Source organism: Pholcus phalangioides, unplaced genomic scaffold (genome assembly GCF_987345545.1).
Source record: "Pholcus phalangioides strain wild (caught in Gottingen) unplaced genomic scaffold, Ppha-v1.0 ptg000024l_1, whole genome shotgun sequence".
In the NCBI taxonomy this organism is placed as follows: domain Eukaryota; kingdom Metazoa; phylum Arthropoda; class Arachnida; order Araneae; family Pholcidae; genus Pholcus; species Pholcus phalangioides.
The window spans coordinates 23,787,433-23,801,263 of record NW_028301616.1 but is presented as its reverse complement, the minus strand read 5'-3'; the positions used below and the strand labels follow the sequence as shown (position 1 = coordinate 23,801,263).

The 13,831-nt window shown below is 39.7% G+C and overlaps 1 protein-coding gene across 2 annotated transcripts; it reads left to right on the top strand.

Annotated features, from left to right (window-relative positions):
* Positions 1–2,726: 2,726 nt before the first annotated feature.
* On the top strand, positions 2,727–12,969 carry LOC149069038 (ribitol-5-phosphate transferase FKTN-like). 2 transcript variants are annotated; one of them, XM_089250959.1, is made up of 7 exons: positions 2,727–3,023; positions 4,434–4,697; positions 6,120–6,394; positions 7,405–7,700; positions 8,841–8,977; positions 10,146–10,276; positions 12,435–12,969. In XM_089250959.1, the coding sequence occupies exons 1-7, from the start codon at positions 2,925–2,927 to the stop codon at positions 12,652–12,654; spliced, it is 1,422 nt and encodes a 473-aa protein (XP_089107085.1). In that variant the 5' UTR covers positions 2,727–2,924; the 3' UTR covers positions 12,655–12,969. The 2 variants fall into 2 exon arrangements, with proteins under 2 accessions (XP_089107085.1, XP_089107086.1); XM_089250960.1 differs by having other exon boundaries at positions 12,418–12,960.
* Positions 12,970–13,831: the final 862 nt, after the last annotated feature.

Sequence of the window (13,831 nt, the reverse complement as noted above, 5' to 3'; positions counted from 1 at the left end):
CCATGGGGGCCCCCTCGGACCCAAGTGATTTTTTGAAGCTCTACCTCATGGGCGGAGTTACGGTGGGCATGAAAGAATGCACACCGTTCCTAATATATATGCGCATATATGAATTGATATCATCATATCATTTGTATTTTTATCATCATGCCTCCCCAGACAATACGTCTAACACCCTATCTGGCAAACTCTCGGAAATTCCTACTGGTTCTCATTTTCGTGAGGCTCCCCTTTTCTCTTGAGGCCCTGGGCTTTGCCAGGGGGGAGACCATACGTTATGACGGCACTTGCTCACTAACCCGAATGCATAGCGGGTGAAAAATAAAAAGATTTTCCATATCTCATCTTCCTTTAAACCAGGTGGGTCTTCAACCTTCATCGAGTCGCAAGCACTGCGTTAGCCCACCATGAAGCGCAGAGCACCCCTTACTGCAACTTTGACATGCTTATATGTCTGAAATCTACATAATATATTGCAATCTTTAAATGCAATTTTTACAGGGTGTTTAATTGAAGCGTTGATCAAGTGCTCGCGAGCACGAAATCGGAATTGAGCACTGAGCACTCTTAGTGCTCGCGAGCAGCAGGTTGAAGATGGTTGCTTTAAACTTTCATCCAATTTCAAAGTTATTTGCCTCAGAATTCGATTGGTATTTGCCTTTCTTTACACTGATTTTAGACTGCGCTCATAAAGGAGCGAAGAGGTACAAGTTACAAGAATTGCGACTGGGAAGAAAAAAATGCGTATGGGTGGAGAAAGAGATGTCCGCGCATATACTAAACGAGGAGAAGGATAGAGAAAATGCGGCCGGAGGGGTTCTGAAATGTGAATGTGTAATAATGATGATGATCCCCTTCCGCAGAAGAAGGAAAGAAAAAAAAAAGGGAGGGGAACACGGACAAGCAGCAGATAGCGAAAATCAGCAGATAGAGGTGAAAACAAACAGGTTTGTTCAAGTCGCGCATCTCGTTGAGTGGCCTCTCTCTTCTCGAGTATGTGCGGTGTAGAACAAACAATACAATTTTTTTTCGTCTCTAGACTCTATTATTCACTGCCATACCTCTTGGTCGCCGCACTATGGGGCTGTCTAAGTATTACGTCAGCAAATTTTTAGCCATTTATGACCCCCTTCCCCTTGTCAACAAAATTTCGTCAGCACTGTCACCTACCTCCTTGGTGCGATCAGAGACGTACGCGAGAGGTGGGGCATAGGGGAACTCGTGCGTGTCCCGTCCCCCCCCCCACTCAGACGAAAATTTATTTTTTTATTGTAAAAACTATTTTTAAAAAGAATTAAAATTTCGAAAGAAAATACCTTTATATGTATAATCACATAATCTTATAATCAATTTCTGTTAATTTGTTAATTTCAATGCTATTTGAAGGTCAAGAACTCAAAATTTCTTTTTAAGAAATTCATTGTGATCCACCCTTTAAAACATATATGGTAAACCCTTGGCCCGCGGACCAATTGTGGCCCTGAAGGTTATCTGATGTGGCCTGCTCCTCAAACCTAATTTTGTGAAAATGAACTAAGCAGCACATTTACTGATCGCTTAAATGACCTGTGGCACAATTCCTGAACATTTAAGCGGCCCATGGTGCATTTTCAGATCACTGAAGTAGGCCCGTGGCACATTCACAGATCACTTAAGTAACCCGCGATACAGTTCCAGAACACTTAAGCGATCCGTGGCTCATTTAGAGATCATTTGAGTGATGCATGGCATAGTTGCAGAGCACTTAAGCGGCCCGGACACATATCCAGAGCACTTGAAGGATCCGCCAAACATTTAGAGATCACTTAAATGGATCTGTAGGGAACTTATTATTAGGGAGAATAAATTAGTTCAGGTGCCCACAAACACTTGCGAAAGGTTTTTTTTTCGTTTTTGCCGCACCGAGTGAGATACTATTTATAGAATATTTCATATTTTTGTAAAGGTTGGTTGATGACGTAAGCATCATCCAACCCCCTTGTCATCAAAAGTCTGCAAATCGGAAACCCCCTCCTCCGTCGATGCTGATGTAATACTTGAATGACCCCTATGTATTAGGCCTTTGTGTTTTATGAAAATTACTAAGGAATTTTGGGCAGTTCTTAAAACGAATTAAACGATTTTACATAGAAATGTATGGAGAATTGCCTTTCAAGCAAATGAACGTGATTCCGGAACGAATTACCTTCGTTAGCCGAGCTATCACTGTAATTAAAAATTAATGAAAGATATATCTGAAAATTAATGAAATTATGTAACTGAAACTAATGCGATAAATAATTGAAGATCAATGCGAGATGTAACTGAAAATTAATGAAAGAAATTATCCAGAAATTAAAAAAAAAAATTTTTGTAATTGGATGAAAGTACAAAATCAATGAAAGAAATACGTAATTCTAAAGAAACACCAGAGCCAGTAGAGAGGCCTCGAGTCTGGTAAGGGTGGCCCTGGGACGGGCCCAGAATATAAATAGCTTTTGCCCGTGGGACCACCATGTTGTGAAGAAATGTCTTCATAGTCTGAAAAGTTTGTTAAAACTAGTGTTGCGAGAGTTTTGAATCTCCTGTCGGATTTTTCTTATTTTTCCACCTGTTGACGTATGAATATCTCTTATCAGGGACGCTGATAGCGTAAGAGCAAAAAAAAAAAAAGAGAAAGAACCATCATATTGTTTCTCCAGAATTCTTATCAGCATTAAAAACATAATAGATTTTTTTTTTTTTTCACTTCAATTATTCAGGTTTAGATGAACGCCATCGTGTAATTTCTGTCGGACATGGTTGTGCGATTATTTCCATTTATATAGGCTATTTTCATGAAATTAATCTTCATGTATTCAGTGTTATTCGATGAGTGGATCTCGTGCAGCGCTTCTCGTGGTACTGAATACATGTAATTTCTTCCCTGGTGCTAAAGAATACTGATGATAAAGTTAGGACAACGCCGTAGAGTGCTACTGACATTGTTTTTCGTTGCCACTGTTCTGGCGTTCATTGCGACAGCCGTACGAAAAATGCCAACGGTAAGCTTGTCTCCCTCTGTCTTTTTTTCACGGTTTTATATCTTGAATGTAATGCCTAATGTACATCAGAGCCGTAAGGGGCCGTTCAAGTATTACGTAAGCAAAGTTTTAGCCATTTTTTACCCCCCCCCCCTTGTCAGCAAAACGCTGACCCCCCCCCCCCCCCCCTGTCACAAAAATTTCGTCATCAGCTCTGCCCCTCTGAATCCAATTCATATTTTCATAAAGGGAGGTTGATGACGTAAGCATTACCCAACCCTACCTCCCCCCTTGTCATCAAAAGTCAGAAAATCGGAAAACCCCCTTCCCCCCCCCCCCCATCGATGATGACGTAATACTTGAACGGCCCCTAACCAGAAATTTATTTTCGAGGGGGTCCGACTAGTATTTAGTATTCTTGAAGGGGGAGGGGGAGGGAGCAAAGGGGTAGTGCAACAGATTTGGAACCCCATGTTATTCCAAGGAAATCAGTAATTTTCTAACATTTCCGGGGGGGGGGGGGGGGACTTCTCTCCTATTTTAAGTTGCATGCCTGACAGGTCATGTAACTTAATAGATGCCCGAATCCCACGCACAAAATTTTGTATACACCAAAAATGTTTATCACTGGAAAAATTTTTCAGAAAATAGATTGAGTTATTTGCATAAAAAATATCGAAAATTTATATTTTTTATTCTTTTTTAAATAATCGAAATTTTGAAAGAAATACGAAAATTCAAAAGGAATTTGGTCACCAATTAAAAATCAAAAATTAGTCAAACCTCTAATCATAATTTTCCGTGCTACTATTGGCATCAGAAAAGAAGTCACTCAATTACAATTTATCTCACTTATAGAATCATAGCCAGATTTGCGGGACGGTACCGGACTGGGAAAGGGTGTCTCGTTATACAGTAGAACCTCGTTTATCTGAACATCAATTTTCCGAACAACTCGGTCAACCGAACACCTTTTCATCCTAACTCATTTTCAGTTTTCTATAGTCAATGATGCTAAATAGTTGGTATTTTCTTGGAACATAAATGTTGAATCCTCTTTTGTCCCAACTCGACAGTTTCGCTCTATTTTACAATAATTCACTTCTAAACAATTGTACATACCGTACCTGTGAGCTATAGATGTAAGTAGGGAGCAGATCTGGGTACAGTGTATGTACGTAGTTGACAAGCAAACGAACGTATGAATGGGAGCAGATTTAGCTGTCATCTTTTTTTTTTTCGTCTGACGAATTCATCTTAAATTCAATTTATTCCTTTACGTCACTGAATTAGTTTCGAAATCGATTTTCAGAACTTTTCACTTTTCCCGAACACCCTTCGCTCCCGATGTGTTCGGATAATGGAGGTTCTACTGTATATAATTCCAGCTGCCTCTCGTTCATTCCGTCGTGTGTTTTTGTCATGTTTCAGGCACCGAGACAGAGCAGAAACTCGCAATTTGTGAAGCAAACGGCGAGCCATACCGCCGTAAAACATCGCACCCTGCGCCTTTTCGCAAAGATCGTGGAGGAACGCCTGAACTTCTGCATCATCGAGCCGTATTTCCTATGGAATATGGTCCCATCGAAACATGATCTACTCCAGAGCAAACGCTTCAACGTGGGACGTTTCATCGGCGGAGAAAATATTCTGACGTTGGCCGTATACGAAGAGGACGTCGATAAACTAATTGACGTAAGTCTAATTAGTAGAGCTCGGATTACAAACCGATGCACTAAAATGTGCCAAAATATGCACTGAGAAGTGCCAAAATATCATTGATAAACGTGAAACATGCATCAAAAATAAAGATGAATCTTACTTGATTTATGGCGAAATGTGCCATGAAATAAAAAATACTGCGGAAAATGAAAGCAAATGAATACTTCTAATAATGCCGAAGTATGACACACAAAAAATGAAAAATTTACGCAAAAATTAAAAAAAATGAAATAATTTGAAAGCGCCGAAAAAAAGAGAAAATTGTGAAAATATGCATTCACAAAAATACCGGAATATACAGTCAAACCTCGTTAGTGCATCACCTGGTTAATACGTCACTCCGTTTACCGGATCACTTTTTGGAAGTCCCAATTATCTTCATGCAGGAATTGGTAGAACTATGGCTTACTCCGTTTAACGAGTCACTCCGCTTATCAAGTCATATTTTTGCTCTCCCAAGAGTGACTCATTAACGAGGTTTGACTGTACATGAAATGAAAAATATGCCTTAAAAATCCTTCAATATTCCCTAAAGGACTTTATACGTATATTTTGAAAAATGTGCGTGGAATGAAAAAATATATGCATTTAAAAATGCTGAAGTCTCCCTAAAAATTATAAACATGCACAAAAAGAAAAATATCAAAAACATGTACAGTCGAATCCCGTTATAACGAACTCCAAAGAGACCGGAGAAATCACTTCGTAATAATTAAATTTCGTTATGAAAGAATTCTAGATTTTTACATGGTTCCTATGTGTGTAAACTTATCCGGCAGATTAGAAAAGTTTCGTTGAAACACGAGATTTTCGCTATAACGTTATTCGTTAAAATTGGAATCGACTGTATCGAAGTATGGCCTAAGGAAAGAGGAAAAGAAAAATATGAAGTTATAAACAAAAAGTATGACGCATTCATTCAATTTAGAAGTGCAAAAATATACAAAAATGCTAAAAAATATATTATATTTAAAAGTGCTTAAAAAATGAATTTAAAAAAATGTCTAAGAAATCGAAAGTTCCTAAATATAGGCCTAAAATTAACTAAAATGAAATATAGGCCCTCAATGGCAAAATATTTTCTTGAAAAAATTAAAGAAAGTTGTTTTTAAATTTTAAGAATTGGAAGATAAAAATAATCTTGCAAACGTTAGTGCAATGCCATCAATAGAAAAAAATGCTAAAATTATGAAATTTTTCTACAATTTCGGCAATTTTATGCATTTATATACACACACTAACTATGAAAAATGCTAAAATACGCAATTGCATATACGCTTATGCATTTGCATATAATCCGAGTTCTACTAATCAGTTTTCCACTAGAGAAAAATATCACACACAACATTGTACTCTTTCCCTTGCTTGCCATGTTTTATTTTATTCCATGTATAGGATGCCATAAATAAAAAGCTGGAACGGTACGGATTCAGGAGATGGATCCTCAAGCCCAAGTCTCGTGCCCCAGAAACGGGTGGTACAATCATGACGAACCAGAAAAACGTTCTGTCTCACATCATCTACCGTAAGTCGAGTGTCCTGCTCCATGTCGTGATATTCAGAGAAACGGAGAAATACTTATGGAGCTGGAAACTCGACGGTGATTCGTTAACTGGGGACGTCAAGTTCAGACGTTTCGTGTTTGGTCGAACGGATGCCATGCTTGACAGGTGAGTGATCAAACATTTCTGGTGGTGCGCAAAGCGGGTAGGCCCTACGCAAGTCTTGTAAGGGCTTTTCGAGTCTAGGAAGCGGGGAGGGGGGGGGGAGTGAGTGAAAACTCATACGCATTTCTCAGGAGACACAAACGTCCTATGCATATACGGGGATAAACTAGTCTCGTGCGTATTTCCAGGGGTTTGCAAATGTACGTCTTCTGTGCATTTCTGGGGATATGAAAGCATTTTTACTCATTTCTAGGGATTCATAAGGCTCTTACGCAATTCTCGGGATGCATAAGTTTCCTACGCATTTCTAAAGATTCATAATACTCCTGCGCATTTTCAGAGATGCAAGTCTCCTACTCATTTCTAGAGACATGCAAGTCTCCTACTCATTTCTAGAGACATGCAAGTCTCCTACTCATTTCTAGAGACATGCAAGCATGTCTGAGTATAGAAAAACCTTGTACGCATTTCTAAGGGGAAGAAAGAGTATGCATTTCTGAACGAGAGTCTCTTAGGTGTTTCTATTGGGTATGCAAGGGAGAGTCTCTTGCGCATTTCTAGGGGTATGCCAGGGAGAGTCTCTTACCCATTTCTAGGGGTATGCAAGGGAGAGTCTCTTACCCATTTCTAGGGGTATGCAAGGGAGAGTCTCTTACCCATTTCTAGGGGTATGCAATGGAGAGTCTCTTACGCATTTCTAGGGGTATGCAATGGAGAGTCTCCAAACATTGCCGTGGAGGGATATTTGAAGCATAAGAGGTAGAATACCTACCGCCTACTGTCCCAGGGCCGGTGCCATAAATATTCTATATGGGCATTGTATAATATTTTATAATGTATATATATAAATATATTGTTTTTAGTTTTTTTAATTGCATTTTTAATTCGGTTGCTGTATTTTTGAAATATATGACATCCATATTTGTAATGGGCATCTTTCTTTCAGCCACCTCGTTGGGAATTTCACCTGTTGTGGCCTTGTATTTGTATTGGTATTTGTATCTTCTTTAAAGGTTCCAGATGATTCGTTATGGTCTTGCGAACATGCGAAACGTCTACGTGCCTCTAGATATACCCGCGTTCCTGTTCCAGCTGGAGACTGCGAGGTATGTACCCTGTGGAAACAGCAGTTCTCGTCTCCAGCAGCAGCAGCAGAAGAAGACGAGTAAAACTTTGGCCACGAAAACCAAGAAGGGCAAGAGGCCTCTTTCTCTGTTCATCGAAACGACCCAATCTGTAATCCAGGAGCTGAAGAGCCTTTTGGACCCTTCCATGACCCGGTTCTGGCTGGCTTGCGGCACGCTGTTAGGCGAGTCCATGTTTCATTCTCTAGTGACGCCAAAACGGATCTCAAATATTATGTCCATTGATCTTAAGAGATTGTTATATCAGGGCTGGATAAATCTATTGCCCGACATGCCCGAGGAATGTAAAATTTCGACCGGCCATGCCCGACGCGGGCATGTAAAAAATAACAATGCATTTAAACACTTTCGTTCGTGATAGTATTCACAGAAGAAGAGGAAAGGCTTTTCTTAGTTTGCAATATTATGACCATTATAAAATATGGGAGAAAAATTTGTGATCTCTTTGTGAATTCTGCTGCCACCTGTCAAATAGAAAGGAAACTATCTGTTATAATTTTCTAAGTAAAGTAAGTTGTTGGTTTCAAACCGGTATGTAGCATGAAAACGAACAAAATATGTTATGATTCCATATATTATTTGTTTTTATGCTGGATACCAGTGTAAATTTCATGCGCCAAAATATCGATTAATATGTTTTTGTGTTTAAAGCTAAAATAACTTTTAGTAAACGCGTAAAAAAACAGTAGCTGGTATTTTGGCATATGAAATTTACATCGGTGTGCAGCATAAAAATAAAAATAAAAATTTAGTTCTATGCCACATGTTGTTCATTTTTTATTCTGTACATTGGTTTTCTGCACAACCACCAACCGTTTTATTTTCACGAATTTTCATAGATGGCTTTGTTGCGGATCGCAACTTTACCCTTAGTATTTATAATAACGAAGTATATATTAAAATAAAGTATGAAATCAAGTATAAATCCAGTTACAATATTTTTCGGGCATGTTAAAATATTGATTCGGGCATCTATGTTTATAAATTACATGCCCGACCGCGCATGCAAATTTTCGGAGATTTGTCCAGCCCTGATCATTGCGTTACAGCAGGGCTGGACAAATCTATCGCCCGACATGCAAGAATTTTGAACGGGCAAATATTTGTTTCAACCACGAACCCAACGTTTGTATGTGAAATATCGATTCGGGTATGTATTATTTTAAGTAGGGCATGTAAATATTTGGAGATTTGTTCAGCCCTGGTTTACTGTACTATTAATGTAGGCCTATATATTTTATCATATTTGAAAATAGGTTAAGTGAAACAAATTCGATGATTTTTTTTTTTTGTTTGAATATCAGGTTGGCATCGCGAATGCGGTTTGATTCCTTTCACTCATGACGTCGATTTCGGTGCCTGGGGAACGGACCTTGATGACAATCTGATGGGATCCTTCCAGAGAAGTCACAGGCTCAGCATGCGATACGCCCTCGGCAAGGTAATTAATGCATTAGCCGAGGGATAGACAAACAGGTCATCAACATGATACTTGTATACATAGGCGTACGCAGAATTTTCTCAAGGGGGGTTTTCAATATTTTTTCTTCTCAGGGGGGGTGGGGTTACGTTTTTTTCCTGCAAAATAACACTATAATCTCGGCTTCGGGGGGGGGGGAGTTAGAACCCTTGCGTACGCCAATGCTTGCATAACATGAAAATTCAAGAATTAACCATTGTAACGTAATGAAGAAGTGGTTGTAAATGATGAAACAAATATCTCCTTTAACTAAATGATTTTTAATTTTAAATAAAAATATATGCGCATTTTATCCAAAACTCTGATGCAGACTACATTGGTCGCACAACCATCCCATCCTATGGCTCATCTCTCTTTCTATCTGCTTAGGCGACGGCGTACTACCTCCACGGGTAGCAGGTGTTTTCTAACCGGCAGATGATCCGTTTGCACGTTCCAGGACAGTCCGAATAAGTTTAAAGGGTTGGGTCAGTACCTCCTAGAGGAGGTATCTAGGAGGTAATGGTTGGATTCGACTGACTTCACACCATCTTCACTTGAAAATATGGAAAACAGATGGCACAGCACAAGCAAGCAAGAATACCAAACAAATATAAAGTAACTCAGGCAGCATAAATGCTTTAGGGCCATGCACATGTGTGTATACACACACACACATGTTCCGGCATGTACCGATTCGTTAGAAATTCCGTATAGGAATGTGTATGAGGTATATGTACGGTTAAGGGCGGTATTCACCGACATGGTTTAAGCTATAGTCACAATTTTTTGATAAGAGATCGACACGGATTAGTTAAATTCAAGGTTTTAACCAATCTATGTTGATCTCTTATCCAAAAATTGTAACTACAGGTTTAAACCATGTCGGTGAATACGGCCCTAAATAGTAGTGAATAGGCCTGCTGATGTTCCAAAACTAATAAAGGAACCTAATATCATTCCATTCTTGATCAGGATTCAGGCTCATAGAAATTATTAACTTTTTTAAACCCCCTAATGTTCCTAGTATTTGAATTTTCGAACAATATCTTAATTCTTTTTTTACATTTTTTACTTCACTGGAGCTGTTTCTTCAGTATAATATGGGTGAATCTTCCATTTACACCGATTTCCTCTTTCTCTGACACAGAGATCGGAAGACATGGAGTTCTGGCTTCGGTATCAGTGGTTGAACGTGGATCTGTTTTTCGTGTATGGAAGCAACACGTCGACTCACTTCCACGTTGGGGCTCACCGACCTGGCTTCGGATATTCCTTCAAGTTAGTAGCTATTTATTTCTCTAGATCTGTCGTTCCGGACTCATGTTAAGTCTACCGTACGTCCCCCTAAAATTGACGTGAAAGTGTAATCAGCAACGGTAGAAGAACAAAATAAAGAGTTAAGTAATGGAGAAAATACAAATACAACGCCACAACAGGCAAAATGCCCAACGAGGTGGATGAGAAAAAGATGACCATATATTTCAAAAATACAGCAACCCAATTAAAATGCAATTAACAAAAATTATAAACACTATATACACATGATAAAATATTATACAATGCCCATAAAGAATATTATGGTTGTCTTATAAATAAAAAAATATAAATAAATAAATAATATAAATGAATGAAATCAAATATAAATCCAGTTACAATATTTTTCGGGCATGTTAAAATGATTAATTAAATTAATTATTAAACTGATATGGGCATCTATGTTTATAAATTACATGCCCGACCGCACATGCAAATTTTCGGACATTTGTCCAGCCCTGATCATTGCGTTTACAGCAGGACTGGACAAATCTATCGCCCGACATGCAAGAATTTTGAACGGGCAAATATTTGTTTCAACCATGAACCCAACGTTAGTATGTGAAATATCGATTCGGGTATGTATTATTTTAAGTAGGGCATGTAAATATTTGGAGATTTGTTCAGCCCTGGTTTACTGTACTATTAATGTAGGCCTATATATTTTGTCATATTTGAAAATAGGTTAAGTGAAATAAATTCGATGATTTTTTTTTTTTGTTTGAATATCAGGTTGGCATCGCGAATGCGGTTTGATTCCTTTCACTCATGACGTCGATTTCGGTGCCTGGGGGACGGACCTTGATGACAATCTGATGGGATCCTTCCAGAGGAGCCACAGGCTCGAATATTAGTAACGGGGCACAATAGACGTACGAGTGGATACATAAGCTTACCATAGATTATCAAGGAAACAGATATTCCCTGGATTTTATGCTTAGATGAACTCGGAAAGAAAAGTCATCTGGTGTCCGCCTAAACTCGAACCCAGGCCCCTTTGCATTCCGGACCAGATGACTTTTCTTTCGAGTTTACCTCGGCATAAAATCCAGCAAATATCTGTTTTCTTGATATATTGAACTAAGAAAAAGTCGTCTATCTCTATCTTTACCAGGGATTGCTATAAGCACATCCACTCCCCCCCCCCCCATTAATGCAAGCATCCTAGGCATATTTTCTAGGTAGGTATACACAGATCTAGCGAGTAAGCAAACCTCCTACGTATTCCAGAGATAAGTTAGTTTCTAATAATGACAGAGAGATCTGAAGACATGGAGTCACCCACGTACCCATTTCTAGGAATGCGCAGGCTTTCCACCCAAAGGTTATGCATGAACGCATTTCTAGGGGTATGCAACAAAAGCCTCTTACGCATTTCTATGAGAACGCGTGACTTCAACGCATTCTCAAGTGAACTTGAAAGCATGGAAGATTAGGTATCGGCTCTAGGCAGGACCGCTACTTAAGGAGAGCAAGCAGGTTTTTGTGCCCAAGGCACCGGATCAGAATTGGTGCCAAAGATGCGCCAAATTTACCGTTTAACCTCTCCTTAGTCCATTTTCAGGCACAAGCGGGATAATCCTCTGATTTGTATCGTCCAGTTTATGACCGAAAACGGAATAAGCAGTGAATTTTTATTGTTCTCTCATCGCCTAGTGCAGAATAATCCGCAAAACGGCTACGTCCCTTATCATAAATACCTTCACCCCATTCCGACCTAGCCCACATCCATCTGGATAACGAACTTGTCTTCTCCTATGGAGACAGAGCCGGTTCTATAGCTGGATTGGCATCACCGAAAGCGGAATAAACCGTTTGTGGCATTGGTTGCTCTTAGCAAAATGCGAAATACGTATGGTGATTCCACAGTAGAGACAACGCCAGCTAGCTTTAGCTGGTGGAGATTTCCTGTCTCTGAAGGGGGGTGAAGAAAATCTACCCCAAGCCCTTCGTTTGAATATCCTCAAAGTTCCGCAGCTTTCTGATGAATAAATACGGCTCTAGACAGTTCAAAATGTGGTAAATTCAATATTAAGGCATTCTGTATCAATGCTAATATGATCTGTCTTTTTTTTGTTTTCCACATATTCCTGTTTTGTTTACAGTTTCGTTCTTCATGCAGATACATCTACCCAAAGTTTGATCTGTGCTCAACCGACTTCTTGACGTATCGGGTGTTGGTGCCCTGCGATCCTGAACCAGTATTGAAAGCCGAATACGGGAAAGACTGGCGGACACCGAAGGAGAGTTGGAACTACGAAATGTCTGCCAGAAATGTCCTGGGCAGGAGATACTGGGACGAAGATGAAGTCGACAGATACGAGGATTACGTGAACGGCTGAGACGTCAAGAGCTTAAGGCAGTGGTTCTCAAACGTTTGCCATCGCAGCTCTCTCGGCATAAAAACGTTGATCCGCGGCTTCCCAGAGTAGCCTGAAAACTAACCATTTCAAAGCACTGGACATGCTTACATCATTGTCACCATGGCAAAGGTTGATGACGCCCCAATGAGCCGCGACGCACATTTTGAGAACCACTAGCTGAAGGTGTCTTGTCTGGGACGGGGGTATTGCGCCAATCGTTGAAATGTGATGTATTTATTTTGCTGAAGCTTGATTGTACAGAGGAATAAAATTAAGTATTATTTTACTGTGACTAAAACTGTTGATGATAACGAAGAAAATTAAATAATTTAGTAACAGAATCAAGAAAACTGTCGTAGAAGTACACGAATCCGCCCCTAGGGAAAGATTCCATCGTTTTCCCCACTTGGTTTAGATGGACTGGTTTCAAGACGTAATTTTTGTATGGGGTCAATATTTCAGATTATTGCGGTTTTAAGAAAGATTTTAACAACGAGAAAATTGAGTTAAAATGTTAAAAAAAAAGCATTGTTGCTCAAAAACAAAAAACAACAAATGTGGGCAAGGGGCGTCAAAAATAGGTCCTACGTGGGTGGAGATTTTCCCTTGACTCGCCCCTAATGTCCTGGACAAAGCAGAAATTAGAAAAACCTCTGCGATTAGGATCAAAGATGTTTGGTTAGGCCGTGCACAGTGAGGCGACCAAGAGGTTAGGCAGAGTATAATAGAGATAGAGACAAGTGAGGAAAACAATTGCATTGTTTTGTTACACAGCGGACATCTCTTCCTCCACCCGCTATGCATTTTTTTATCCCTAGTCGCAATTCCTGGACATAGTACTTCTTCGCTCCACTATGAGCGCAGCCTTAGTCGGTGGATATACTATGTTATGTTGATTATATTTTGGAGCCACAAAATCAATTGTCACTGGGTAAATGCCCCATTCGCTAATGACAATGGCCCAATGCGGAAATCGGACTGCGGCGGTGAGTCAGGGCCGCCCTTATCAGACGCGGGCTCCGGTGTGAAATTAATAGTGCTGCCAGGAGCGATGGGCCTCTTGGCCGGCGTCCTAAAATCGGGAAGGGGTGGGGGGAAAACCATCAAAAAATTCAAACATCACAGAATTTCTGAAAAATATCAAAATAAAAAATAT